Source organism: Necator americanus, chromosome IV, assembly GCF_031761385.1.
Source record: "Necator americanus strain Aroian chromosome IV, whole genome shotgun sequence".
In the NCBI taxonomy this organism is placed as follows: domain Eukaryota; kingdom Metazoa; phylum Nematoda; class Chromadorea; order Rhabditida; family Ancylostomatidae; genus Necator; species Necator americanus.
Window position 1 is genome coordinate 5,584,568 of NC_087374.1, and position 27,818 is coordinate 5,612,385.

The 27,818-nt window shown below is 39.7% G+C and overlaps 5 protein-coding genes across 6 annotated transcripts; 3 read left to right on the plus strand and 2 right to left on the minus strand.

Annotated features, from left to right (window-relative positions):
• Positions 1–5,845: 5,845 nt before the first annotated feature.
• RB195_000450 (uncharacterized protein) lies at positions 5,846–6,082 on the plus strand (the record flags this gene model as incomplete). The annotated part of the gene is made up of 1 exon (XM_064196806.1): positions 5,846–6,082. One exon carries the CDS (start codon positions 5,846–5,848, stop codon positions 6,080–6,082), a length of 237 nt encoding a protein of 78 aa, XP_064052687.1.
• Positions 6,083–7,014: 932 nt separating this feature from the next.
• Positions 7,015–7,248, plus strand: RB195_000451 (uncharacterized protein; the record flags this gene model as incomplete). Its single annotated transcript, XM_064196807.1, has 1 exon — positions 7,015–7,248. The coding sequence occupies one exon, from the start codon at positions 7,015–7,017 to the stop codon at positions 7,246–7,248; it is 234 nt and encodes a 77-aa protein (XP_064052688.1).
• A 6,214-nt stretch (positions 7,249–13,462) lies between these two features.
• On the plus strand, positions 13,463–15,440 carry RB195_000452 (uncharacterized protein; the record flags this gene model as incomplete). The annotated part of the gene is made up of 4 exons (XM_013440864.2): positions 13,463–13,504; positions 13,874–14,023; positions 14,092–14,196; positions 15,324–15,440. 4 exons carry the CDS (start codon positions 13,463–13,465, stop codon positions 15,438–15,440), a joined length of 414 nt encoding a protein of 137 aa, XP_013296318.2.
• A 287-nt stretch (positions 15,441–15,727) lies between these two features.
• Positions 15,728–19,451, minus strand: RB195_000453 (uncharacterized protein; the record flags this gene model as incomplete). The annotated part of the gene is made up of 4 exons (XM_064196808.1): positions 15,728–15,857; positions 16,927–17,024; positions 17,128–17,229; positions 19,392–19,451. 4 exons carry the CDS (start codon positions 19,449–19,451, stop codon positions 15,728–15,730), a joined length of 390 nt encoding a protein of 129 aa, XP_064052689.1.
• Positions 19,452–20,607: 1,156 nt separating this feature from the next.
• On the minus strand, positions 20,608–27,629 carry RB195_000454 (uncharacterized protein; the record flags this gene model as incomplete). 2 transcript variants are annotated; one of them, XM_064196809.1, is made up of 20 exons in its annotated part: positions 20,608–20,672; positions 20,735–20,864; positions 21,614–21,747; positions 21,820–21,960; positions 22,016–22,082; positions 22,154–22,228; positions 22,290–22,462; positions 22,526–22,673; positions 23,190–23,384; positions 24,186–24,237; positions 24,736–24,848; positions 24,897–24,965; positions 25,486–25,617; positions 25,677–25,735; positions 25,860–25,936; positions 26,003–26,196; positions 27,097–27,171; positions 27,239–27,350; positions 27,422–27,506; positions 27,602–27,629. In XM_064196809.1, 20 exons carry the CDS (start codon positions 27,627–27,629, stop codon positions 20,608–20,610), a joined length of 2,124 nt encoding a protein of 707 aa, XP_064052690.1. The 2 variants fall into 2 exon arrangements, with proteins under 2 accessions (XP_064052690.1, XP_013296317.2); XM_013440863.2 differs by lacking the exon at positions 25,677–25,735 and having other exon boundaries at positions 25,816–25,936; positions 27,422–27,545.
• Between the last annotated feature and the right edge of the window lie 189 nt (positions 27,630–27,818).

Sequence of the window (27,818 nt, forward strand, 5' to 3'; positions counted from 1 at the left end):
TGTGCTCTTTATGTCTTTGCAGTTCGTATCTCCAAACAATCTTGCTTTTCCAAAAAGTACCTCTATTAACTCATTCGCATGCAATCTATTTTACCTTTCATCCTGTCTGCTGCTCTGCTCTGCTCTGAACACATAGGAGAGCAGCCGCCACGTTATGATTGGACTCGGATGATTCTAGAAACAGGATATCAGATACAGAATTCCTCCTTAACATATATATGTATATTCTGTTCCAGTCAGTTTAGTCTACCGCGTAGTATCATTTCGCTAGCGTTCGTCGAGTCTATTCCTCTTTTATTTTTTTTTCTTCTTCTTCCGAGAAATCCCTAGATGTTGCAATGCCGTTACAATGACGCTTACATTACCTAATAAAGTGATGGTTATGATTGTGTACGGATGAAATCCGAAAGCTGATTAACAACTATACGAACACGAGAACACCTTCAAACGTAGGGAATATTTAGGTTTTTTTCATTTTTTTTTGTGTTGTTTTATTTTTTTTTAATTTCTTGGTGATGGGCAAGCGATATACAGTAAAGTAAAGAGTGAAACACAAATAAAAGCGGCACAAATTCCCGAATCTAAGCAAACATGCACCGCATTAATCAATAGTACTATAATATTTTGTTAGGAACTCGAGGAAATAAATGTGACTCGTGCACGTGGATTTTTCTCTTACCATTTTTTTTCGGTATTTAAGATCGTAACCTTTTAAGTCAGAGACCCTTCACATCTTTCGCGTCTTCGTCGTTCTAAGATTTTTGTGCTTCCGACTTTAAAAATAAATAAAAGTCAGCTCTGAATATTGATGTTGTAGCAGAGCTGAGAGCTTATTACAAGTTCTACTTAAAGGATAAAGGATAAAGTGTCTGGGGTTAATCAATCCGCTTAGGATCCGCTCGTGCGCTTCAATTCGGAATCGTTTGAGGTTTACGAACGTGTAACTGGCCTATACAATGACTTGCGGTGGCTAGCCGATGTGTCAAGTCAGTGTTTTTATCCTCCAGGACAAGTCTGGTACCAATTTATCGATCCCGGTGGGATGAAATGCTTGGTGAGCACTCTGGCGGATTCGAACCTCCGATGGATCATGTAGACAGCGGAACCTCTTACCGATTACGCTACACCCGCCCTTCAAGTTTTATTTAATTCTTATATTAATGTCATATGCATATAAAATTATTCAGAGGGGCTTTCCAGAGGTGAATATCATCCTACGAAATTTTCAAATTTGTACTTTTTGAAAATTAAATTTTGAAACGAATGAAAGAACTCCCTCATACAGTAGCGTCAAGTATGTTAAAATTTTCTCGAGACTATTGAGGAAGCTGTACCCTACATGATCTTTTACCTCGTTAGACCTCTGATACCAAAACAGACAAAAAACTTCGTCAGACTAACTGCTGCCGATAAAACGGACAGATGATCGCTTCTCGGAGAAAAAGATTGCAATATTTTGATATTTTAATAAGAAGAATAGAAATAAGATAACAATATTTTGTACTGAACACTTTCGTTGGAATGATCTAAAAGTACTCGCTCCGCTTTCAAAAAGGTTAGTCAACAAATTTGGAGAGGGAAAATTTTGCTTTGCATTTTTATCCTACACTTAAGTAGGATCTTATTTATTTTGATTTTAGTTTGGATTTAGTCTGTGTTGTGCCTGTAATATATAAAAGAGTGTGTTATTTTTCACAATTCTACTGTTACAGTTGTTTTCGTCTAAATGTAAGCAGAATGTGGTTCAAGAAATATGTCGTATGCTAATTATGAAAAGTGAATGTAAATTACGTCCGCCTCTATAAAATCCCGAATCATTTACGTAAACGAAACAAGGAAGTGGGCGGAGCATTTTGGCATGTGAAGCATCGAAATGCTTGTTGTTTCTTTTTTTTATTTCTAACTAAACTTACTCACTTCCTTCAATTGAGGTGTTTGTTTCGTTAGGAAGCGGTGTGCATAAAACCTGGATATTAGCAAGCTGCATTGTTTCAGGTTACCTCGAGTCACATTAAGTAAACAACCAATTTATTACTACCGTATAGAACGCAAAACTTCGCTCCGACGCGAACTCCCACAGACACTCAGAGATCCACAACAGGTCCTCAAACTTGAGCAACTAAATCCAGCGTCTGCCCATTCTGCCTCAGTTTTTAACTAGAGTGTGCCACTACGTTTGTACGGTAACATTGGAACGAAAGGTCGGAGCAACATGTACAGGATTACTGTATTTAACGGTGATGAAGAGCGAGACACTGTAAGGAAGAAGTGGAACGGTGCTCTAAAGGCAGCTTAGCGCATCGTGGAACTGACGATGTTGGGGTCTCATTGGCCAAAATATAGAATCCACAAAATCGTCAGTCTTGTAGCACGATAATATAGGGGTGTAGATTACGAATATGAACGTGGTCGCACTCAATTTCCCTCCCTAGTCGACCTGAGAAACGGAGTGGGAACCGTTTTATTTCCTACGGGGTACGTTAGAACATATCGCACTTGTACGGGCTCCGGTTCCGTTGGCAGCGTATTCAGTGATTTTACTTGAATGGGTGGCTCAGGAGACCTAATTAATTTCTGATCGTCCGCTCGTGAATGCGGCGCGTGCGCAAGGATTGCGCGTTCTAACGTATTTCGTAGGAACAAACGCCGTTTCCCACGCGGTTTTTCATGACGATTAGGGAAAGTGGAGCGGAGCCACTTTCACAAAGGCATTCTACACTCCGACTCCTTTATTTGCCTACAAACATCTCAACATCTTCAGTTTCGTGATACGCTGCCTCTGAGCGGTAATCGAGTTTCTCATTTTTATCGTACAGAATTGCACGTGCATCTTGACCCTGAAAGGTAATCGACCACGCCGATCACGAAAGTGCTGCGTAGCTCGTAGACCAGATATTTGACAACAACGATCAACTTCACAATTTCTTCTCTGCAAATCTACCACTAAGGATTCACGGAAGGCGTCAAAAATTCCGGCTGTATTTAGTTGCGGACATCGGTGCCGCATGGAAAACCCTTTAGAGATTGTTAATGTTTTTGATATTAATCTGGTTTTGCTAAAGGGAAGATAGAAACGTGACAGCAAATTTTATTTAAAAAAAACACACTGACCACAATTTTAATATACGTGGAAAAAATTCTATTTTCCTGCAATAATCTGTAAACTTTTTTCGAGATTTTTAAATTTAATTTAAGTGCTTTTTAAGTATCTTTTGCTTTTTCACATTAGTATTTTCGTTTAAAAAAACGTTTAAAAGATAAAAGATACGAGTGCGAGAGGGCGATGAAGCTGGCAGCTCCCTTTTGTAAATAAATAAACAAATAAGGAGCATTATTTCTCATGAAAAGTGATAACGAAGCTATTATTAAGTCGTAGTTCTATTATTGTTCCATTTTCTGATTGCTGCTATCACGATTCATGTGGCCTGGATTAGTCCTAGACCACTATTTGTTAGTTTAAGTGATTCATTGTCAAGTGTAGTGTTTGTTTTCTTTATTTCGCTGGACACATACCACTTGATAGAACGTGCGCCACCCGCCGATATTTATGATTGTTTGCAAAGAGTGCATCGGCTACTACCAGTTTTTGGAAAAAAAAAACCAACTTTTATCCATTAATTCGTAACGAAACTTACACACTTCACAGTGAAATACGTACTCGATAAGGAGGCAATAGAAATTCTTCATATACAGAGCGACGGAGGACATGGAAACAAGGATTTTTGTACAATTTCGAATAAAGTAGGAGTATGTAATGGTATATAAAAAGTCACTGGCGTCTCAATCCACTCGGGATCCGCCAACGCGTTTTACTGGATTTCGTAATCGTTGAGGTTTTGGAACGCGTGTTGGCCGATACAATGACTTGCGAGGGCCAGCCGATGGTCAAGTCAGTGTTTTTATCCTCCCAGACAAGTCTGGTACCAATTTGTCGGCCCCGGAGGGAGGAAAGGCTTGTTTGGCACTAGGGCGATTTCGAACCCTCGACCGTGTGGCTACAACGGACCTCTAACCGACTGCGCCACACCCACACCATATAATTGTATATATGTCACGATAAATAAGAAGACGCCGGTAAAAGTCTCTGCCGTATCAATCCACTTAGGATGCCCCAACCCGTTTACTGCAATTAGCAAGTATTTGAGGTTTTTGGCTTATACAGTGACTTGTGGGGGATAGCTTACGGATCAAGTCACTGTTTTTATCCTCCAGGGCTAATCTGGTACCAACTTATCGACCCCGGGAGAGGTGGAAGGCTTGGTTAGCACTAGGGTGGTTTCGAACCATTGACCATGCGGCAACAGTGGACCTGTAACCGATTGCACTAATTCACCCCGAGCCGTCATTGTTTTTCTTGAAAAAGAACCCAGGAAATCTGTTAAGAACTCTAGAACCATTTCTTTTTCCCTCATTACACAAATAAAGAACATGAATTAGGATTTCGGTTAGGAATTAAAGGCAGCATACCACGAGTCTGGGGTGGTACGGATTTCAGGTGGAGTATTCGTATACGGGATAGTAGATTATGGAGAGGGGGTGATTTCGTCCATTTCTTCCTAATTGCCGTAAAATCGGCCCGGAAGATACGGCTTCGAGCGTTCTGGCGCACTATTTTCTACAAGGAGTTCGATTGGAGCGCGCCAGCCTTGTGCACGCGCCGTATCTTCTGGGCCGTTTTTTACGGCAATTAGGAAGAAATGGACGGAATCACCCCCCTCTCCATAATCTACTATCCCGTATACGAATATTCCACCTGAAATTCGTACCACCTCAGATTCGTGGGATGTTGCCTTTAAAGGTTATTCATCTCAATTGCTCTGTTCTTCATGGATGCACCGTCCGCCACCAAATTGAAAGAACGGATTGGAATAATTGGGAAAAGCGGAAATAATGAAGAGCAATGATCATATTCATTTTCATATTTCATAGCAATGGTGACCAGATAAAGAATATGTATTCAAAAACAACGTTCAACAAATTTTCGAAGTTTGGCACTTTTCGCCAGGAGACATGACGTTGTTTTCAAGCGCAGAATCCGATGCTTCAGCAGGAAGAGAGACATTTACCCTACAAAGCAACTTTTTGCACTTGAGGAAGTGATAAGCTGATAAACTGACTTATTGTATTAATTGTTCTTTGCACCCTTTTCTCTAAAAAGTTGTATAGTTGCTGTTGGAATGTCCTGAAAAAAAAGCCAGAAAATGAAAGCCACACTGTCAATCACACCTAATAAAGCACCCTGCAAGGTTTTTTTGATGCAAAAATAATGAACTAATGACAAAAATAAAAGAAAATTCGAAACTATGCCATTTTGACTTGAATACCGTACTAAATAGCCACTAAAATGACGATCAGAACAACGTCGTCGAGGCAACGAAGATTAGACTCGGATCAAAAATTTGTGGTTTTAAAAATGTTTTGACAAAATCGGATCCCCGCTGCCAGCTGACCTGGAACGATTTTTGAAGCTTTTTTTTTGAAGACGTACTTCCACGGTGGATTATTCGTGATTCGGAATCGAAGACATTTTCCACGTTTTTCAATTAAGCTTTTCAATTATCCATATTTTATCCTTTCTATTCTTTTTTTTTGTTTCTGGAAAAATATTCACCGTATAAATGTGTCATGGAATATTCGTTGCTTTGCTGCTCACTCCCTGTAGTTCATTACACTGTGTGGTAGTGATGTTTATTTACTATTAATACTATTACTTATTGGTATTACTTTTACTATTATTTACTGTCCCTGTTGGGTGCGAAACGGAAAAAAGTCATGGAGTCGGTTCAAAATGTTCCCTGTATGATGCGAGAGAAGAACGATTGTCGGATCAAAATATCGTTGTTGGATGCGAGAAGAACGGATAGTTGGATCAAAACTCAATGACGTGCGATTAAACTTCGATCGTAACACGTCACTTTACGCAGTTCCGCTAACGTGTCCTGAAACGGTATCTCTCCACGGAGATTTTGCTGCAATTGCACCGGTTGGTTACTGGTTCGAAACCGCCCTTGTGCCAGCCAAGTCTTTTATTCGTCTGATTGAAGTGAACGCTATCTCGGCGCATTCCAAACGAATTGATTGACGCCAGATTTGTCATCCTTCCTTCAATTCATCCTAACTTCATCATAGAACTGAATCAGGAAACTTTGACGCACGTGTCAATAGCATGAAATGTAAGGAGCCCTAGGCGAGCGGCCAAGTTTCATTGAAAGTACGAAGCGCAATGAGAGCCACGTCAAGGTGGAGGGGAGGTCAGACAACAGTAACCGCTAAGGAGTTCTGGGCATGAGATTCGACTACGGAACGTTGAGAAAAATTCTTGAAAATGGTAATTTTTAGTCTTTTGAGTTGACATTTTCTCAAACCATCTTGAATATGTTAAAGTTTAAGGCATGAAGAGGAAAAATTGACGGGGGATTATCTGTGGAAAATTAAAGGAAAGCACTAGCAACAAAACTAAATGAGCTTAATTACTTATTTTTTAACCCATTTCCAAGATGAATGTCCCTCTGTGAACCTGTGTGGAGTAAACAAATAAAAGACGATTCTCTGAACTTTGTTGTTTAGAGTGAGTAGTAAGGTAAGGTAGTAAAAAATTAAAGTAAGGAAAAGAAAAGAGAAGAAAAATCAAGTTGAAGCAATAAAGAGGAGTAAGTAGTAATCTCCGTATCTGTTGTTCATATGCATTGAGTGGATGAGAGTCTCACGTGTAAATTTTTTGGTCGGATCAGAGAGGTCAGCAGAATTTCGGGAAGTTTTGGGGGCGAAAAATGCTTACCTCACCCCAGATTCCACTACACATCATGGCCACCATGGTTGAGTTTTTCAGGAATATCTTCGCTCTCGCTGATGCCTAAACATTGCGAGTTAGCGTTTAATTCCTGGTCGGAGTTCCTGAATCATGACCTCAGACTCAGGTCCTCAATGGCAAATGTTTGGAGATCCTCGACGTCCCTCCGAACGTAACGCAGCAAGGTTTAGCTTCGCAACTTCGCCTACTTCCCTTTCCTCAGTATGATGGTCAATAGGATCCACAGTTACGTGCTTATCAAGGAGATGGACGACGACATCCAGAAGATCACGATGACATCATCTAAGTTCTTTCGCTCGGGCAACGACAGCCTTGCCATAATCAATTCCTCCGCTCCATCACGTCAGCTTAGTACAGAGCCGGCAGCATCCAGCATCCTAAGGTCATTTCGACTCACCAGTGGAAAACATCTTCTCCAGGGAAGGTTTGCCATATGAAAAATACGTATCCATCAGCAACCTTTCGCCTTCTACACCGTCTTGTGTTCCTATTGCGAAAGGCAGTGCTGTTTCAAACACTTTTCCACCGAGTACCGCTGGTTTTGACTAAATGAAAACTTTTTTCAAAAAAATAAACAAGCCTTTTCTAGCTTTCCACAGAAACACTAAAGTCCATTTCTTTACTTCACACCGTATTAAGATATTCTCAGGAATGCTGTAGCTTTTTGAAAAAAAAATCCAGGCAATACTCAATAGCAACTAACGTAACATATAAAAACAGCTTTGTTACCGAACCTAGCTAAGGCGGAAAATACGAAATTAGAGCATAAAAAGCATCCAAATTCGATCGATACCGTATTTAAATCTTACACACATGAAATTTGATGGTGGAAAGGTTCTGGATGCTGCAAAAGTACATCCAGAACCTTCTTCTTTTAGGAATGCAAATTTGAGAATTTTGCAAAGGACTTGAACCATTGACCACTTGCCTGCTAACCAATCACACTACCTACTTCGCCACTAGTGAGACCTTAAGATCCTTTTTATCATTATTTTTCTTTTTTTAATTCTTTATTATTATTTTATTTTTTTCTTTTCATCAGATGTAATCCGCCCGAACGCGACATTTTACCAGGATAGACCTACTCAAATACATATTTTTATATATTTTTTTATTTCATAGTTTTTCTTGGTGCTGATCTGATATCATAACAGATCGAAAGTACCTGATATATTTCTTCCTGTAAATAATCAATATAAATTTAATTTCACTTTGTTGGAATTAAGAATCTGTTATGCGATTCATTTTTATTGTCAGAAGGCAGGAAATTTTTAATATTGAAAAATATTGGGAAATTTCAGGGTTCAAATTAATTTCACCGCCCACGCGATCCAACGTGGTACAAAAAAGCCGTATTCGTTTTATAAAATTTGAGCATGAATAAAGTTGGCCCAGCCTGGTTTTGCTTCTGTTCACAGCACACCTATGGCTGCCTCAGGTAAGCAAATAAATAAATAAATAAATAAATACAATGGAAATTACCATAAACGAACGATATCGCTTGCAAACAACGCTGGTCGCTTCTTCATAATGGAAAGAGATCGTATATCGAACCGTTTTGAACATCGCCAACGCTTCCCCTCCCACTTTTTTGTAGATTGTATCGCTTCATCGATTCGCACCCGTCAACTCCACTACCAATTCTGTTTACATGAATGCTTGTTTAGACATTTAGATGAAATTCGGTCGATATTCTTCCTCCTACTCCTGTTCCCCTCCGTTCTTTTCAAGTTTTCCCGTCTTCCCGAAGACATAACAGCTTATCGTAATCCTGTAATCCTTATGGATTTGTTTCTAGAGAGCATGCCTGTAACAGTTTTTTCCTGTGATTAATGTTCGTTATCTCATTATTTTCGGGGTCTCTTCCTGCTCAATTATTACACAATGCTAACCAACTACCATTTCCTTTGAATCGGCGCGTCGGCCACATCACTTCCTGCAGATGTCTGTTTGTCATTTTCCCGTTTTCTGTCATCTAAAAAAATCCAGAACTGCTAGCAGTAGTGCCTAACTACTGCTCTTTTTGTATTGCATTTCTTCACTTATCTACTCGTATGGCTTTCGTTCATTCGAAATAGAAACTCAGAAAAAAAACACTGTCTAAAATTATGAGTTTGAGTACTGAATCATCTATGTCCCAGAATCGTACAATCATCTATGTTCCAGGATCGTAATCATGGTATCCATGATTCATAGACTAATCTCTGCTCTTTTTGGTATTTTTTACTGTTTTTCTGTATTTGTTTGTATTCATCCTTGAAACATCCCTTCAACACGCCGCTGATCGTTAAATTAAACACTAAATAAATAATTAAAGGCACAAATAAATAATGAAGTGTTAGTAATGGCACGACCCTGCAAAATATTATTATGTTCATCATAAATCATAAATTTTGAAGATCCCATTATGGCAATAGTTTAAGAATTGATCAAAAATTGAACGCAACGGTACTTTTTTGTCGACTTGATATATGTCACCTAATGTGAACTGCAACTTCGTCATTTGCTGTTACGTTGTCAGTATTTTTTCATAAGTATTTTTTTCATAAGTAGATCAGGACCATCGTTTGGTACAATTTCTGTGAATTCCTTTACAGAATTACTAACTATGTGTATCCAAAAAATATAACAATTTTTTTCTTCTCTTTTTTTTTCTGAAATTTTCGATTTTTTAACATTTAAAGCTTTTCTACCGCTCTCCAAATCTGACACCAAGAACTGCATCTGTCAGCTATTAGTGATTAAAATGTGTTTGTGATTCCAACCTTGAAAAAGCTGGAAATTGAAGAATTTTTACAAAGCTGAGAAAAGAAAACACAGTCTAGAGTGAATAGTGGCCGAGCAAAATGCTTAGATGTTGTCTCAGTTACTTGATTAATTATAATTAACCAATTAATTAATTTCTTTGCACTTTTTGGAAAAGGAGAGGGTATGGAAACTTCTGTTCTCGGAGACAAGGCTCTTCTGATAGTCTCGACTTTCTGTTTTCCCTCTAACTTGTGCAAACTCCACTAATTTAAAGGCATCACCCCACGAATCTGGAGTGATACGGATTTCAGGTGCAGTATTCGTATACGGGATAGTAGATTATCAAGAGAGGGATGATCCCGTCCATTTTTTCCTAATAGCTGAAAAAATGGCCCGGAAGACGCGGCGCGTGCACAAGGCTAGCGCGCTCCAGTCGAATTCCTTGTGGAAAATAGTGCGCCAGAACGCCCGACGCCGTATCTTCCGGGTCGGTTTTTTACGGCAATTAGGAAGAAATGGACGGAATCACACACCCTTCCATAATCTACTATCCCGTACACGAATACTTCACCTGAAATCCGTACCTCCTCAGATTCATGGGATGATGCCTTTAAGAGGAAAATGACTCGTAGAAAGACCATTGAACGGTAACCACAGGATTTTCTAGTGCATCATGCCTCTGTGCACAAAGCTCTTGAATTCTGAATACTTCTGCACAAAATATTTCGCGCATACAATCGAATCCTTTCAACACCGACGTAGAAGAAAAAAAAAGAAAACAAGAAGAGAAATGCGAAGACTGTAGCATCTTAAGGAAAGATGACTTGGATCTGGATGGCGCATTTGAGAGGATATATTACAAATGATCTGACTTCCCAGGCTCTGACGAAGGTTCTGATGCCGAAACGTCAGCCGTAAGAAGAGAAATATATATATATATATATATGTTTTTTTTTTTGAAAATAATGTCTTTTGAAGATTGCAGAACATCATTTTTCGTGTTTTCTTCGTGACTTTTATAAGCAAACCAAAAATACCGTAAATGTGATAATGAAGCATAAATGTGAATATAACTTTTGCGGTTCATCGTGTTGTTATAAATTTTTCTTTACAATACGCTTAAAAATATTATATTCAGCAACAGAACGTCACGATTTCGTGTCCCAATGCTAACAAGTCTACGTTTTTTTCTATTGAATTTACGACTAAGTGAAGCGTTGCAAATGTACTACGAATGCCATCGGACCAAAATCTAAACCTTTTACCTATTGCTATAAGGCTCCGATTTAGCTTAAAATTTAATTCTAAGAAGTTGTCTTATCTGTAAAAAAAAGCTTAATTCAGAATTATTATGAGCAGTTTCAGTTATGAGTTTTATGTTTGTTGCTGCTAAATGCTAAATTATGTTAATTACTAATTACTTAATGCTAAATTATCTGAGAAAAAGATTTTAGAAAGATCTGAAATGTGGTTTTCTCAGTAAATTCTGCGTAATGATAGTCAATTACAAGAATATAGTATGAAGTGTCAACAAAATACGTGTAGATGGCACCGAATGTTTTCAATCGCGCGACATGGTCTCGATTAGGGACGAAAAAGGATGTGTAAAGAAGGGGCGCGCGTTGCGTTGACGTGTTGCGTCCAAGAGGTTCAAAATATTTCGCGTTGAGTATAACTTGGTCAGGTAGCATTCTCATCTGACCCAAATACCGTACAAAAACGGTAGACCGATAGTAAAAAACGGTAAAAATTGGCAGCCTTGTTAAATTTTTCAAAGCAACGTGATAGAGCCAGGGGGAGTATGGTGTAGCCGGTAAGAAGTTCCGTTATTACTGCACGCGATCGATCGTTGGTTCGAAACCGCCCTGGTGCCAACCAAGCGTCTCATTCTTTCGGGACCAGGAGTTCCAAATTTGTCTGAGAGAATAAAAACACTTTGCACATCGGCTATCTCCCACAATTCAGTTTATAGCCTAGACAAACATTTGTAAACGATTTCGAATTGAGGTGAACGCGTTTCCACATCCTAAGCGGATTGATTAATGCTAAGCACTTTATTCTTTATCTCCTCTTAGTGATGTTGTGACGCGGATAGCGAATAGATCGTCGAATTCTTGAAAACTCCTTAGGCTCTGTTTACCCTTAGGAAAAGCTAATCCACCTTTTAATTAAATTATTTTATTATTCGGCTGAGAAATAAGTCGTGAGCGCTTTTTTTATCAAAGTGAAAATCGAAATTAAAAATAAAAAATGTTTCCTGAATGTTCTATATCATTGGATAGGAAATTTTCTACTGTACAACATACAGCCTTCTATAATGATCTAGATTTATTGATTCTTGTTGTTTCAGAAAATGCTAGGTTTCTGGCCGTTAAAACGGACAAAACCTAGCATTTTCGACATCTTCTGAAACTCAGAGTAGGAAAGGTCCCATACTTTATTACGTTTCAATAAGGCTGCACGCCTCAACCGCCTACGACCACTCCACCCATTCTTTTGGCAGAAGCGGATAAAACATCCTATGTTGTGTCCTTTTTTTTGTAAAGTTCTTATCAGCAGTAATTTTACAGCCACCAACAATGAATCTTAACTTTTCGGACTTTCTAAGACTTGAAGTAACTGGGAATAACAAAGTGAAGCTATGACGAGGATGGTGCAGGACAAAATACATTTAGGATTACATATAAATAATACATAAAAACAAATTATAAATTATATTTACTTGTTATTTAACCATCTAGGGCATAAATTATTTAATTACAAATATATAAAGACGTATAATACACCACCGCCATGGCAGGTTGTAGTGCAGTCGGTTAGAGGTCCGTTATAGCCACACGGTCGTGGGTTTGAAACCGCCCTAGTGCAAACCAAGCCTTTCATCCCTCCGGGGTCGATAAATTGGTACCAGACTTGTCTGGGAGGATAAAAACACTGACTTGACACGTCGGCTGGCCTCCGCAAGTCATTGTATAGGGCAACACGCGTTCCAAAACCCCAACGATTACGAATTCCAGTAAAACGCGATGGCGGATCCCGAGTGGATTGATACGCCAGTGACTTTATCCTTTAATTTTTAATGCACTATCATTTGATTTTTCACGTTAGCTTAAGTAGTTGTCAGAATATATAGGTAATGCTAACTATTACAGTTACTTGTCGCTTACGCAGACAGGATTCAGTACATGAATCTAACTGAGGGATCATCCCGGATGATTCAATTTTATGTCAGTGTTTAGTTCACTGTGGTTATCTGTCAAATCTGTTTTAGCGATCGAATCAAATTTTAGCGCAAACAAATTGCTGAAAAGTGAAGCAAAAAGTTCAGCGTATTTGTTTTCACTGTGACAAGATCTAAAAAGATTTTTTTCTTTGAAACAGACGTATTTTGGACAACGAAATTTACGAAAAAAGTGGGGTGACGACAATAACAAAGCGGGAAAAAGTGGAAAAAGTAGGACATTTTTCGTGGAATTCAAGTTAACTGCCGTTGAAAAGTGGAGGAAATAGAAGTCAGAAAAAAGTAACATCAAAAGAAAAAAAAAACATAAGATACCTTACGCAACGAAAAGTTTGAAAGTACGCAGATATCTTAAGACATTGTTATTATTAGTTTCTTTTCCAGAACTTTCTCAGTGTAATCTTATGAATCACAGAGTCCAGGATCTGGTTCCGAACATGTTTCCGTTTTTCTTTAAAGTGAACGTTTCACTTGTTGAATTCTCACAATCACAGCCAGAAATACTGATTTCACCAATCCCGATTACCACTTTGTTTTTTTTTTTTGTTTTTTAAAACAACGACACTCGTTCAATGATTCCCAGTTGTTCTCTCTTCTCAACGCTATCCATAGAATGAGTATCGTTGATTTTAATTCCAATATAATTTTTAGGTAATTGTCGAATGCTTTGGTCCCTTGCCGGTTTAATTTTGCTGACGTTGTTGGTGAGTGCGGAGATTCGTTGATGGAAGTGGACTTAGTAGAATCGAGAATCAAACGAAACAAAAAAAAAACAAACAAAAACACTGATGTTTGTTCAACTATCCATGTGTAATTACCTCTCGGGAAGGGGAGGGCACAGATCTGTGCCGCTGAGGGACTAAAGAGATCGATTGACTGACTGTTGTTCCCAAATCCCTCCGTGTACCTCGGCAAATGCGCCCATTTGTTTTTATTGCTGTGTCAATAGTTGCTGTGACTTGCTTTATTCCGGCTAATGATGAAAATGAATCTGAAGAATTTTCGGTATGAATAGGTAGAAACTGAATGAATCAGTGCTAACATTGCTCCAGAAAGAACCACAACACGTTTAGGCTCTTCCAACATCCTCGTTAACTCCAAAAGAAACGTGCGACCTATGTCAAATTGCGTTACGCACTGTATTCGGTCATTTTGGAGGTAATATTCCGAGCAGAAGAAAACTCGTCCATCAACTCAAACATGAATGTAAACGACATTTCAATGTGGGTGAATATCACGTCTTATTCATATTCCTCTATGCAAAAGAATTCTTCATCTGAATCATTTTCAGTATCGTCGACGATGTCTTCTGCTCATGAAGGTGAACTCTGATTTGATATTCCGAGAAATGACGGATGGATCTTTCAAACCTATGGAGGTCTGCCTCATAATGAGGGTAGGTGGAGTTACTTAGCAGGCTTAGGTGGATGTAGCGCAATCGGTAAGAGGTTCGACCGTGATTGGCCGATCAATGGTTCGAAACCGTGCTAACTACTACTACTACCAACAGATCCTTTTATCCCACGAAGGTCGATTAATCGGTGCCAGACTACACTGGTGCTTTATCACTCTATTCTTTGTAGCCGCCCAATAACGATCTGAAACCTGATGCAGTAGCGTAAGCAGCACGGTGAACCTTGTGGCAAGCATCAACGTCGGCATCGCGAACCGCAGCGATGAGTAGTACTAACGAGGGTCCCACCTCGATCGTAACTGTTACGCTGCACTGCTTCAAGCGCAGCCGCTTACGCAACTGAAACGAGCTTCCCGTCCTCTGTTAGAGAAAAACAGTTGTCTTGCAACTGTGGCGCTTTGGACTTCTTAATATCTGTCTCTAGAGAGAAAAAATTTAGAAGTCAAACTTCATCTACGTATCAACGGGCAGTTTCCCAGTTTCTCATCTCATTTCTTTCATTTTCTTCTTTGAAAGGAGTTCTTTCATTCCTTTCAAAATTCCATCCTAAGAAAGTTTTTATATTTTAAACATTTATAGAATGATATTCACCTGCAGAAAGCCTCTCTCATTAATTTCATATGCATATAACATTAATTTAAGAATTGAGTAGAATTTGTATGGCAGGTGTAGCGGAGTCGGTAAGAGCTTCCGCTGTTTACATGATCGGTCGGAGGTTCCAATCCACTCTACTGCTCACCAAGACTTTCATCCCTCCGGGGTCGATCTGTTGGTACCAGAGTTGTCTGGGAGGACAGAAACACTGACTTGAGACATCAGCTACCTCCCGCAAGTCACTCCAGTGGTTAGGTACATGTTCGTAAACCTCAACCTCATTCTGAATTTGAGCGAACGTGGTGACGCATCCTAAGCGGATTGATTACCGCCGGACACTTCATCCTTTATCTTTTAATTCCAAACTCTGTTTCGTTACTATTAAATCCCATCAAGCTATGAACTGGTATCAATGTCCTGGATTTTCCGTTCTAAGAGGCCACCATGAAGATTTTCTAGTACATGTAATCGTAGTTTATGATGAGTTTGAGACAGTCACTGTATCATCGTTTCAGGAATGTAATCCGCATGATTCACCACTGGAACCGGAAATGATCGACAAATCTGGACAACCTGAAGCATTTGCTCTTGTATCATCTTCCGATGATAACTATGATACGTCCGAGGAATGACAGTAACGCAGTGCTCACCTTATACTCATGGACTACTGAGAATTCCTGAGATTTTACTATCTCAGCGATGATATTTACTGAAATCACCTCTAATGCATTCAGCTTTCGTATCATATTATATATTTTTGCATAGACCTACCATATCATTATGACTATCGCTATCACACGGGTGTACTGTCTTTGAAAATGATTTATGGACACATCAAGAATACCGAATAAACTCTATCCAAGTAAATACAATCCTAAAACAATGACCATATTTGTTAGAAACCTCTAGTTCTGTCCTGTTAAATGTTCGACTTCGTCGTGCCCGGAGATGCCGACTCGTGGATGGTTTTACCATCGGTAGAACACTGTTTGATCATCGTGATCAGATCCTTTCTGCGAGCGTGAAGCTCGTTGTACCCACCAATAAACCTGAACGATGTGAAAAATAAGCAGTTCTCACGAACTAATCCATCTGGTAACACAAGAAGCCAATCGACTTCACAAGTTGCTCGTTTTAAAGGGAGCATACCACATGAATGGTGAGGAAATCGGTGGGAAAAGCTTGAGTTCGGGTTGTAGATTGTGTGATTCGGGGGGGGGGGGGGGGAAGTCCGCTCATCTCTCCATAATAGAAAAAATAACGTGGAACACAACGTTTTTACGGCGATTCCGGTCACAACGCTTGTGCACGCGCCGCATCCACTCGCTAGCGATTGAAAATCAATGAGGTCTCCTAGAGAGCCTATTCAATTAAAATCAATGAATAGGCTGCTGAGGAGAACGTGTGCAGAAAGGAGCGTTCAAGCGTTCCAACGTATCTCGTAGGAAATAAAGCGGTCGAAGAACGGTGATACCTTGTCATCACCCTATTCAAGTAAAACCAATGAACGGGCTGCTGAAGGTACCGGAGCGTATACATGGAGAAGCGTTCTGACGTATCTCGTAAGAATTAAAGCGTTTCCCACGCCGTTTTTTACGGCAATTAAGGAGAGATTGGAGCCATCCCGGATCCCGCAATATACAACCCCATCTGTAGCTTTTCCCTCACCAATTCCGAATTCCCTTCACTGGGTCAGATTCGTGGATGCTGTCTTTCATGCCTGCTCTGTCGAATGACTACGTAACTAAAAGTACGTATAGTCGATTCAAAACGACATGAAACAGGTGCAGTTGCTTAATAAGCTGCGGTCGAAGCGGCACGATGGAGGTTAATATCGAGGGCGCACCCTCGCTGGCATCACGTATCGCTGCAGTGCGAGTGAAACTGACAATGACCTCACCTCGATCCTAACGGTAAGCAGCTCCGCGCAGTAGCGAGGGCAGCTGCTTACGCAAATGCACCGAATTTCAAGTCTTTTTGATCCGACTATGCAGTGCAGACTTCTTATGTTTTGGCGAAATACGCAGTAGATGTAGAAATCTAGCATCTGCAGACGCGGCGCTATAGCCGTTACCCTCAGTTTAAAATAAACAGAAATACCACTCTTCGAAGACATACTTTCCACATATGAAAATCTGAGGCACGGTCTTGCATTGAGTTAATTCTATTAATCCTTTCGCAGTAGACTCGTCACTCTGCCCACCGTCGCTTAGACTCTACAACAAAAAGAACGGGATTAGATTAACTAAGAGAATTTGGGACTTTGTAAAGAACTATTTCAAATCACAAGTTTTTAAAAGTTCTAAACTAGTTCCTTACCTTTTCAACGTACTCTATTCCATCCTGTTGCAGCTCATTTTTCGCTCGAACACAGTAAGGACAATAATCTTTCGTGTACATCACAACAGGATGTTTTCGTACCTGTACAGAAACTCAAGTATGATTAATAGCAAAGAACAGTGAAATTCTATTGTGTTTGTCATGGCGTGCTCTGTCATTAGCTGAAATTTTTCTTTCACTTTAGATTAGTGATCTCTAGCAGCACGCTCCCTCCGCAACTACAACGCACCCCAACTGTTCAAATAGCTCTTCTAAGTCTAAAATTCTGACCAGCAGCAACGCAAAAAAGTGAGCGATTCCTCGTAGTTACGTCCTGGATAAAAACGGGCACTAGCGCGCGCCTCCCCTCCATGGGACAACTAAAGACAGCATACCACGAATTTACCGTGGAGATGGAATCTGCTAGGGATGGAAAAGCTAAAGATGCGTATTGTAGATCGCGTGATCTGAGATGGTCCCCCTAATCTCTCCCTGGTCGTCGCAAAAAAACGGCGCGGAAGACGCCGTTCTTTCCTACGAAGTCAGTTGCAACGCGCCACCCTTCCGTACACGCCGAATCCACTTGCGAGCGGTCGATGATTGGTGATGCATTGAAGTAAAATCTATAGATGGGCTGGCGAGGGTACTGGGACGTATACACAGAGGAGCGTCCTAACGTACCTCGTAGGAATTAAAGTGCTTTCCACGCCATTTTTTACGGCGATTAGGGAGAGTTGAGCGGAACGACTGCGGATCCTGCAGTCTAAAACCTTATCTCTAGCTTTTCTCGCGGACTACCTCACTACGCCAGATTCGTGGTATAGTCGGGTCAAAACGACATGAAGCACGGTGGAGTTGCGTAAGCGGCTGCGCTCGATGCGGCGCGGCGGAGATGGCGGTTAGGATCGGGGTGGGAGCATCGCGAACTACAGCAGTGAACGGTAGTAGCCGTTCATTGCTGTAGTTCACAATGGTGTTCATTCGAACGGGGTCCTCCCTCGATCCTTGCCACCGCTCTGCTCCGAACGCAACCTCTCACGTAACTCCACCGTGCTTCATGTCGTTTTGACTCTACTATATGCTGCCTTTACTCGACAGGATAAGATCCTCAGACCCCATTTTCTGTTGTTTTCTATAACTTCTTTTTTACGTGATAGTAAAAGAGCGTGGTTTTAGCGGGACTCCCTCAGGTTAGTTTTTCGTTTGGCTTGCTGCTGGGGAGCATCTAAGATTTTATTTTTATACGAATTGAATTTTTACTCCATTTCCATTTTTACACCAAAAAAAATAGCAGACATAAAATTCCCACGGGATAGAATCTTAGAGGCAATTCCTTGTCAGCGAACTATCAAGCTAACGAAGAGGATACCATGAGCAAAATAATACTCATAGTTACACAAACAGATGAAGCAAAAATCTAATCCTCCGGAAACTCAAGTCTTAAAGTCGTCCTCTCAGCAAAACAAACTATAAAACAACCAAAAAAAAAAAGAACTTTGTTATGGCGATTTACTTCTCATTCATGCACTACTGTACGAAAATAGAACGTGAACAGTCACAAAAAAGTACTTGCCTCCACCGAGAATTTAGCACCTCGCGCCGACGCAACACGTTCGACGCCGACTGTAGGTTATACTGTTGATTATGATTTAAAGGGGAAATAGCACTGAAAAAAGGTTGAGCGTAGAGAGCCACCAAACCCAGCTTCAGAATCTCCTCAATCTGCTAGCAGTGTTCACTGTGGAGCGAGCAGCGCTTCATCACGACTCTACTAATATTTTGACTATCGACAGTGGATACCGCTCTCCAAAAAGCGAGACCAGTCGTAACCGATCCACAGCGACGCAGCGGAGCGCAGCACAAGCCAACACACTCTGAAAGGAGCCTTACGAGTCTCTACCGTGACAAAGTGTGCCTACCCATTGTGAAAACAGTTCCCTAGGACCGAGTTTGGTTCGTTGCCTATGTCCAGTGCACACTCATTCATCTCCTTTGTCCTAGGAGGTCAGCTAGGAAAAAAGAGATGCGACGCCAGTGTTCGGACACATGCCGCGAATTACTCACCCTTTATCAGTCACTTTTTTCAGGAGTGAAAAGAAATGTTACTTCAATGATAGGAATACTTGATCCATGATTACGTTGCATACGAAAATTCCAGCATCAAAACCCCAAAAGAAGAGACTTTTTTCGTGCAAAGGTGTTATGTCACCTGATCTTCTGAACTACACAGTACAAATAAGAATCAACACAAGATCTTGAAATACCTCATTCGCTATCGCTGCAGATTCTGTGGAAAGAACTGGAATAGAAGAACTGCCTCCCATAAGCCTACAAAACTGTCGATTCAAGCCCAACAAAATAGAATATTCAAATATTTATTTCGTCAATCACAGGTGAAGACAATATCTGAGGACGTAACAGTAGCAGTCGAAAAAATCGGTAAGTTTTTTGTACACTCTCGTAAACATAGAACAAACAGACCAAACAAACACCAGATTCAAATAATTTATCTTTTCACAGTCTGATTTCAAATAAAAATACAAAGCGAAGCAACTCTTGAATACTCAGTTCTATGTGTATTTTGTTTCATCAAGAGCAGAAATACGATGGCAAAAGTAAAAAGACATAAGTAAGTAGAAGCACAGACATGTTACCGCCACCGGCTGAAAAAGAAACACCCAAGAATTATATCGCAGTAGAGTGAAAAAAGTGTGAAACAGCTTCAAAACAAACATAAAGTCTGTTTAAGCTTAGCTAATCTGTGAATAAAAATGATTTGCCGTTCTCCGGTGTTGTTTGACCCGAGATGTGTTGTGTGTCCTTTAATAGTGTTTCGGTTATCCTGTTTATAAAAGGGCTAAATTCTTACATGTCCACTTAAAACGAATCTCAATCATCTCCCATAAATAAATTAAATTAAGAATGAAATGGAAGCACAATAATTTGAAATGGAATTGCGTGTATGTGTTTAAAATAAACGTCCTTTCCCACGATGGTTACCTTCACCGTCAGAAAAAGAGTAAACACAATGGCGGTTCTTTCGATAACCGTACACAGGAGTCACCCAAGGTTTCCATTCCCGCAATGAAACACTCCTTTCTCTACCTCAACTGACAAATTCGTTCAAACTGCTCCTACTCTACTGTGAATATAAAACATGACGTAGAAATCACTCAAATGAAATATAATCTCTGGAAAAACACAACAAAAACACAAAACATAGAGGCTACTTCAAGCCACACAACCGTGATTTCGAATTAATCTATGGTGACAGCTACTCACATCTATTTTGGATTTTACCTTAGAAAACCATGAAAAAGGAATTCGCACCATTTCAAATCTATTGACTAAAGCCAAGCAGTACACATTGCTTCTAAAAAAACAATGGGAGCTTTTCTAAATAAGTTCAAGCCAAAGTACACCGGAGAACTACATAAGTGTATAATCCAAATCCATTGGTATAAAATCTATAGAAAGGTACTAGTCGAATGAAATCAGTGGTTGTTCATTTTGCTCAGGTTGTTGCACAGTTGGAATTTCAGTGCCTGAAAATAGTCTAAGTGATCATCCATTCTACCCTAGAAGTAGTAGACAAGCTATAGCGCACCGTTCACTGTATTCTGAAGAAGATGAGGATGATGCGCAGTCGGATATTGTGGTATTTGAGATGGTTGTGCGGTACTATTTAGTAGTACTGGCGCTCCATTCGAAGCCGCCGCTGCCACATCCGCTGGCTGCTACAATGAGAAAGGAACTAATAGGTAAAAAAGGTCAAAACATTCCAAAACCTATTTAAAAATTTTCATATGTAAAGGTAGAAATCTAGAAAGTGAGAAAGGTCAGCCAAGTACGAAGCCAAAGACTGAATGAATTTCAGGTATTAGGTAAATATTTATCACAAATAAGAAGATTTTATTCCCAATAAACACTCACTCCCACACACATTCCCACTTTCATTATAAGAAAAAGAAATGTAAAAGTGTGTTGAACCGAGACCTTTGAATGGACTTACAAAATTAAAGTAAGATTAAAATCCCCTTGTAATCGATGACAAAGAACAGTTTGGTTTGCAACCCTTTTTCCACATGATACCACAAAAATTTGGAAAGTTGCTAGTTTCTTGTAAAGCGAGTGCTCTTTTCGAAAGTCACGTATGCTAATTTTGAAGATAAAACAAACTCAAAAAAGAAAACTTAAAATAATAAAAAAAATTAATGAAACCCCTCAAAAAAAGCCAAGTGTGTGGTGCTAGTTGTTCGCACTTTCTTTGTTATTTGTATACATTAAATCTCATAGGAGAGTCTATAAACCTGTTCAATTAATGGGTATGTCAAACTCTTAATCTCTTTCACCTTCTATATAATTTTACCATTCTTAGCGTCAATCTTTTTTTCTCTATCTCATCGATTCGAATGACTCAATGAGCTATTTCTCTGGAGCACAGTACCAATATACTGCAAAAAAAAAAAAATCCTATAATCAACACCTGGTGGTATGAAGCAGGCCCTGCTTGTTGCATCGGAGGATAATAAGGCTGTGGCTGATGTTGGAGTTGTGAAGGTTGTTGTACACCTCCATTAACAAGAGGAGCCGCTTGAACAGCAGAATTCAAGTACTGAGCTGCAAATTTTTGAAGATGGTTGTGAATAGAGAGTACATGGAGCGGGATGAAAAGAAAACCATTTCAGAAACCTTGTTGAGCAGGTGCTGCTGCGTCTTGCCATTGATTTGGGGCAGCAACGGCTGAATTGGGAGGATACTGTTGGTAGGATGGATAAGGATTTGAGTACTGCTGTTGTTGGAATCCTTGATATCCAGGTATAGCATAAGCAGCTTAAAACGCGGAAATGAAGGAGAGAACATTTTAAAATGAAGAAAGGATTCTCACGGTAACTGCCTTGAGATGAAACAGTTTGCTGCTGCCCATAATTAGGATAGAACACTCCTGGCTGCATCTATAAATCCTAACTAATCTCAGAGAGAACAGAAGAAAAAATATTCGGAAATATAATTCTAAAATGAATACCTGACTTCGTCTCGCTTGCATTTCTTGATGTTGAAATCGTTGCAGAGCAAAATTTCGCTGTTCCATGAGCATTACCTAAATAACCAAATGGATAATTACAAAAAAGGACCCAATTAGCGTTATTTTGATGACTAACGTGTTTCTTCATGCGCATCATTTCCAAAGTTTGTTTCATTTGAGCTTGTCGTTGTCTTTGTTCCTCAGCGAGACGTTCTTCTCGTCTCCTTTTATGTTCAGCACGGAGTTCGTCAATAGCTAGACGAGCTTCACTGATGTGTCCCAAATGATCTTGCAATGATTCGTAGTAGGCTGTAAATTTTTCAGTTACCTCAGCAGTAGTTCATACTCCCCTTTCAGAAACTGAAGTCATACTTCTTTCCTCTTCCAGTTTGGTCAAGGCGCCCAACACCTGTGAGTGAAACTCTGTGAGTGTCGAAAATAATCCTTGGATGGCAGTGTCATTCAAGACTGAACGACCTCTGGCATTATTAGAACGAATACGATTTTCCATAGCAGTCACCTGAAAAATAAAGCGATAGTAGTTGGAAAAAATTCTTACTGTTCAACTGGATCCACTGTACTCTTCTGGAAATATATGAAATGTACGATGAGTCACTCAACACGCTCGCGTAAAAGCGACACTTTCAAATGAGTAAATTATAGCTTTGATGTTTAAGTTATTTTGGTTTTTCTGGAAAATATTGCAAGAGCTGATCTCGCAGTAGTACTTGTACTGAATAAAATCATAATCCAAAGAAGTTGGGTACAGCAAGGCGCTTATTGTTTAAAGCAAACACGCACAAAAAACGGGTTGGTTTTCATTTGACCATCTGTAAATGAAGAAGAGAAGGTGTTACTGGACTGTTGTGCGACGTATGCTACAATGGAAATGGTTCCCGATACCTTCAATTTCGGAAAATATTAACGACAAAAGGTCTTGGAAAAAGTGATATAGGGGCAGTCAATTCAACATCTAAAACGATTTCAGTGATTTTCAGTAGAGTGCTCAGAAACTGCTTATGTGAAGGAAAGATACCTGTTCTTTTAGTTGTTGACACCATTTCATCGTTCCCTCAGTCTGCACCTTGATGTCGTCGGTTATGGGTGAGCTCTGATTCAGCGATAACTGAGTTAGCTCAGTTTGAACATTAGCGACCGTGTTGTTCACAGGTGGAATTGATGTTTCACTTGGAAGAGGAGCAGACGCCGAAGCACCAGCCCATTCTTCCATCTAAACAAGACCATCTTAAACTTTTTACTCTACGAATCCTTAATTCATAAGGAAAAAGTAACATTTTAGTGGTAAGACAGAACAATCATTCACCTATTGTATGTGTGCAATATTTGTAACAGAATTAGAGCAAAACAACATTGTAAACATTGCTCTGAAACGCGGTGAATCAGTGTTTCGAGCGCCTTTATGATATTATAGTCTAGTGTGAAGTAGAAGGGCACAAATTGTGTAATTTATCGAAAAATAGGGTGTTGCACTTTAAGCTCGTGGGCTAAAATACAGATATGTATTAAAGTCATAATGTCGCCATTGTGAAAGCCATAATTCTTCAGGGACCAAGAAAAAGACGCATACAAGGTCAACATAAAGATCAAGTCTGGATGAATTAACTACCTTAATTTCATTCAACCAAACTCCTTATTCGACAGAAATTAAAATCCTAATAGCCTGTTCTGCCTCATTGAACATGCACATCAGAAAAGGTTCAAAAAAGCCACAGTTATGGTACTACTCGAAAATAAAGCTAAGAGTTTACAGTACCAATCGGGAACGGATTACTTTCATTTCTTGTTCTCAAGCAATAAATGAGACTCACTTATTAATAATAAACATTTACATGATTATTTACATTCATACGACAGGGGAGAACGCATCACCGTCTGTTTAATAAAAGCAGTGAGTCATAAGAAAAGAGATGTACAGTCGATCATTATGAATAAGAAAATGAAAGGAATTCAAGAAGTGCATGCAATGAAATCATCATAATAAAGTTGATACTTAGTTAAAACATAATCTTACCTTCGTAGTAGCACCTGCTCTTCTTTGTTGCCAGTAATCACGATTTAGATATCTGAATGAATTCATTTCTACACAAGTTCGTTCAGTTCTTCGGATCTTTTTTTAGGAAGAAGTGAAAAAATATTACAAAATAATCTATGGCGCGCCTTTTCAGAATATACGTATCAGTATACGTAACTACTTTGCAATAACATTTCCACGAAAAGAATATTCTATCCTATTCATCCAAACACTCTGGGCCAGTCCCTCTTCCTAAGTCTCCTTGTTTGCTTCCAGACGCGCTGCAGTTTCACAAAGTTCTGTGACCCCGATTATTATTGCTGCGAGTTCGCGTATGTACTGCTCTGCCGAGGCAAAAAAGAAGAAAATCAATAAAATTTGTTTTGGTGACTCTAGGGACAATGCATTGGTGCCTTGTTTCCTGATCACTTACATAGCAGAACCACTGCTTCTGTTTAGAACTTTTCACAATAATCTAATCTAATTTAGTAGGTTTACCTCAAAATATTCTGTACTTACTAGTAAAATAGTAAACAAGTGTGATACAAACCTAGCAAGAGGATCGTCTGCCGGAAGATGGTCTGAAGGAGATTCTGCGATGCTCGGAGCAGCACCTTTATATCCCATTTCAGATGGATTATATGAGGAAAGTGAAGCAGCGTCCTAAACAGAGGTATAACAGAAGAAAAGACCTGGATGAGCCAAACTAACATTGATCACAGCTGCGCTCGAGGTGTCGCCGTTGTAGATCGCATACAACGATTTTTGCCTCTCCTGCTCCTAAACAATCGCTAAATAAGCGTAGACAAACTATAACAAGGAGTCCTACTTGAGTTTGCTACACTTCCTTCACTACTCGCCTAAAGTCCCCCCACTAGGTAGTTTCAACAATTTTCTGACTTATTAAGGAGTGTTGAGCAATAATTTTTGTGCGTGCTGTTTTTACCACATTTGTTTTAAACAACGAATAAATCAATAATATAGTCGGTATTGATGTTTACGACTTTCTTCAACCGTTCAGTTTCCAATTCACCAAGTTCTTCGATGTCTCAAGCCTGTTTTGAACGCTTGTTTGAACGCTCATGAACTATTCCTCTCTCCAATAGTTTCTATCTCATTAATTTGTTAGTGATTTCGTCAATCAACTAAGCGGGACAAAACTAGCACATCGCGATTTAAACTGCTAGCTTTCCTTCGAAAACTGTAAATGAAATGCAGAAGCTCACAACTTGATTGTTCTGCATGGCTCTCATTCAGCTACTTAAAAAAAAGACGTACCGAGGTAATATCAAACACATACCTTTGCTTCAGCCTCGCTTTGACTGATAGCTAACGCAAGTGCCAAATCCTCCTCTTCCTTCTCTTTCAGAAGCTTGTCTTTTTCTGCTTGTGTGATATCCGCGTTAGCCGACACGGAGGTACCCGGTTCACTCTGAGTATTGCAGGAACTTGTGGTGATTGGGAAATAGGTAGAATAAGCTTGAACAGAACCTTGACAACCTTGGTCTCGTTCGCTTTCGTCGTGGCTTTTTCATAACAAGCGTCGCAAACTCGAACATAAAACAACACGCGGATTCAAATTTGAAAGACATTAAAATGATAACAGCTACAGCTTAATGTAGAAGCTCACTTCTTTTTCGATCCCGAACTGTGGAAGAGGTAGCTCTTTTGTACTGCAACGATCACAGAAAATCTGTCCACATGCGCGGCAGTGGTGTTTACGATTGAACAAGGAGAACTCGGAACGACACCTGTACATCACTACTACAAATCAGTACAAGAATCATTTGAAATTACATGACTTATTAACAACATACCGGTAGCACTCGGTTCCATCATGCCAATCAGGAGCAACTTGAGCCGTAAACATCGCGTCAGCCTCTTTTATGGACGGGAAGTCGAAACCAGCTAACTTCATAAGATTGTGGGTATCAACGACAATTTTGTATTCTGGTTTATTAGCAAATGCCATTGCCCAACACTGCAGCATTTCCAGTACTTTGGTTTTCACCTGAACAAACAAATATCACCTGCATACAGGAATGAATCCAAAAAGAGACCACCACCTACACAGAATGGTATCTGAAATTTTGCTTAACTTAAGCTTCATTTCACTACCAATAGGATTTCATTAATTGGGAAAGTAAAAGGAGTTGCTTTATCGGTTAACTTTAGCCACTTTACACAATTTTATCTGCTCAAAGAAGGTATAGCGCCGTGGTGAATTCGACGATTCGAAAGCAGATCATGAAGACTCCCATCAGTTCGCGATCGATGAATTGGTGCCATACTTGCTTGGCATGATAAAAACACTCGATACATCGGTTCGACCCCGCATGCGATTGTAGGGACGCAACTACAACGTTCATAAATCTCTAAAGGATACTGAATTGAAATCAAACGCGTCGGCGGATGCCCGAAAGGATTGATTGACTCCAGGCTATTCTTTTTGTTCTTTTAACATTTGGGAACGCAACTAGGGAAGTACAGAACTGCATTGTTGGTTGCGGTAGTTCGTAGCATTCTGAAGTACTGAGGCGCATAGGTAATGCACATATATACCGTCAGTTCTCGCATTGCTTCTTAAGGTAGCGTCCGGTTGGTTCGATGTTGAGTTTTCGCCACTGATATATAAGGCTCAAGACGGAGTTTGCAAGTATTACTGCAAAAAAAGAAATCCGGAATGTAAATAATCAGCAACAGACTGATTATTTTTGCAAAAACTTCGAGGACTTCGCATTGTCGCTGTGATACCTTCAAACTATGTCCGAAAGTTTACCACTGGAAAGAACCCAAATTCGGAAATCCCCTCGAACAAACCTGTCTCAAAGTTCTGGGTTCAGGGGGATGGTTGCAAAATACAACAGAGAAGAAAATAAGTGACAATCATCTTTCAAACAAAAGGACATACATCTTCATATTGGCTTCCTATTCCAAGATTCTTGAACTCCTCCATGAATTCTCTAGTAGCAACTTCAGCATGAATCTGAAATATATGATGTAAATATTTATGAACAAGGAAAAGAAAATAAATAATTATAATCCGGACAAACCTTATGACCGCAGTTTTTTACGCATGCATCGAGCACAAGAAGTGCATGCATCACAACATGAGGATTATCGTGTTGAATTCGTTTTCGTATTGACTGCATCGCAACCTTAGCTCTGCAATGTTTGTGAATTGGAAAAAAGAACAGAAAATTAGGTAAGAATAGAACAATATCGCCAGAACTTACGGCACTTCTCCTGCTCTAATCGAGTCAAAACACGCAATAATTCCATCCCAGTTAGGTTCCAGGTTCGTGCTATCTGTGGCTGCCTCTGTAAATCTTACTTCTTCATAAAATACCAAAATTACTTCTAAAAAATACTAATAAACAATGAAAACTCAAATATTCTTCTTTAAGAAACTATACCTAGGAGTTTGTCGAATTTCTTTGACATTGCGGTGTGGAAACACAAGCTAAAATACGAACCGCTTAAATACAAGTCTCATACAATTAATCTGTGACCGGTTGACGTAGCAATGCAGAAAATGCTATTTATGAATAATTCTTTCGAATATGTGAGGAGAGGATCAAGACATATGAACCGCAAAAACCAAAGATAATGGAGAAAGTTGTGGAAAAGGGA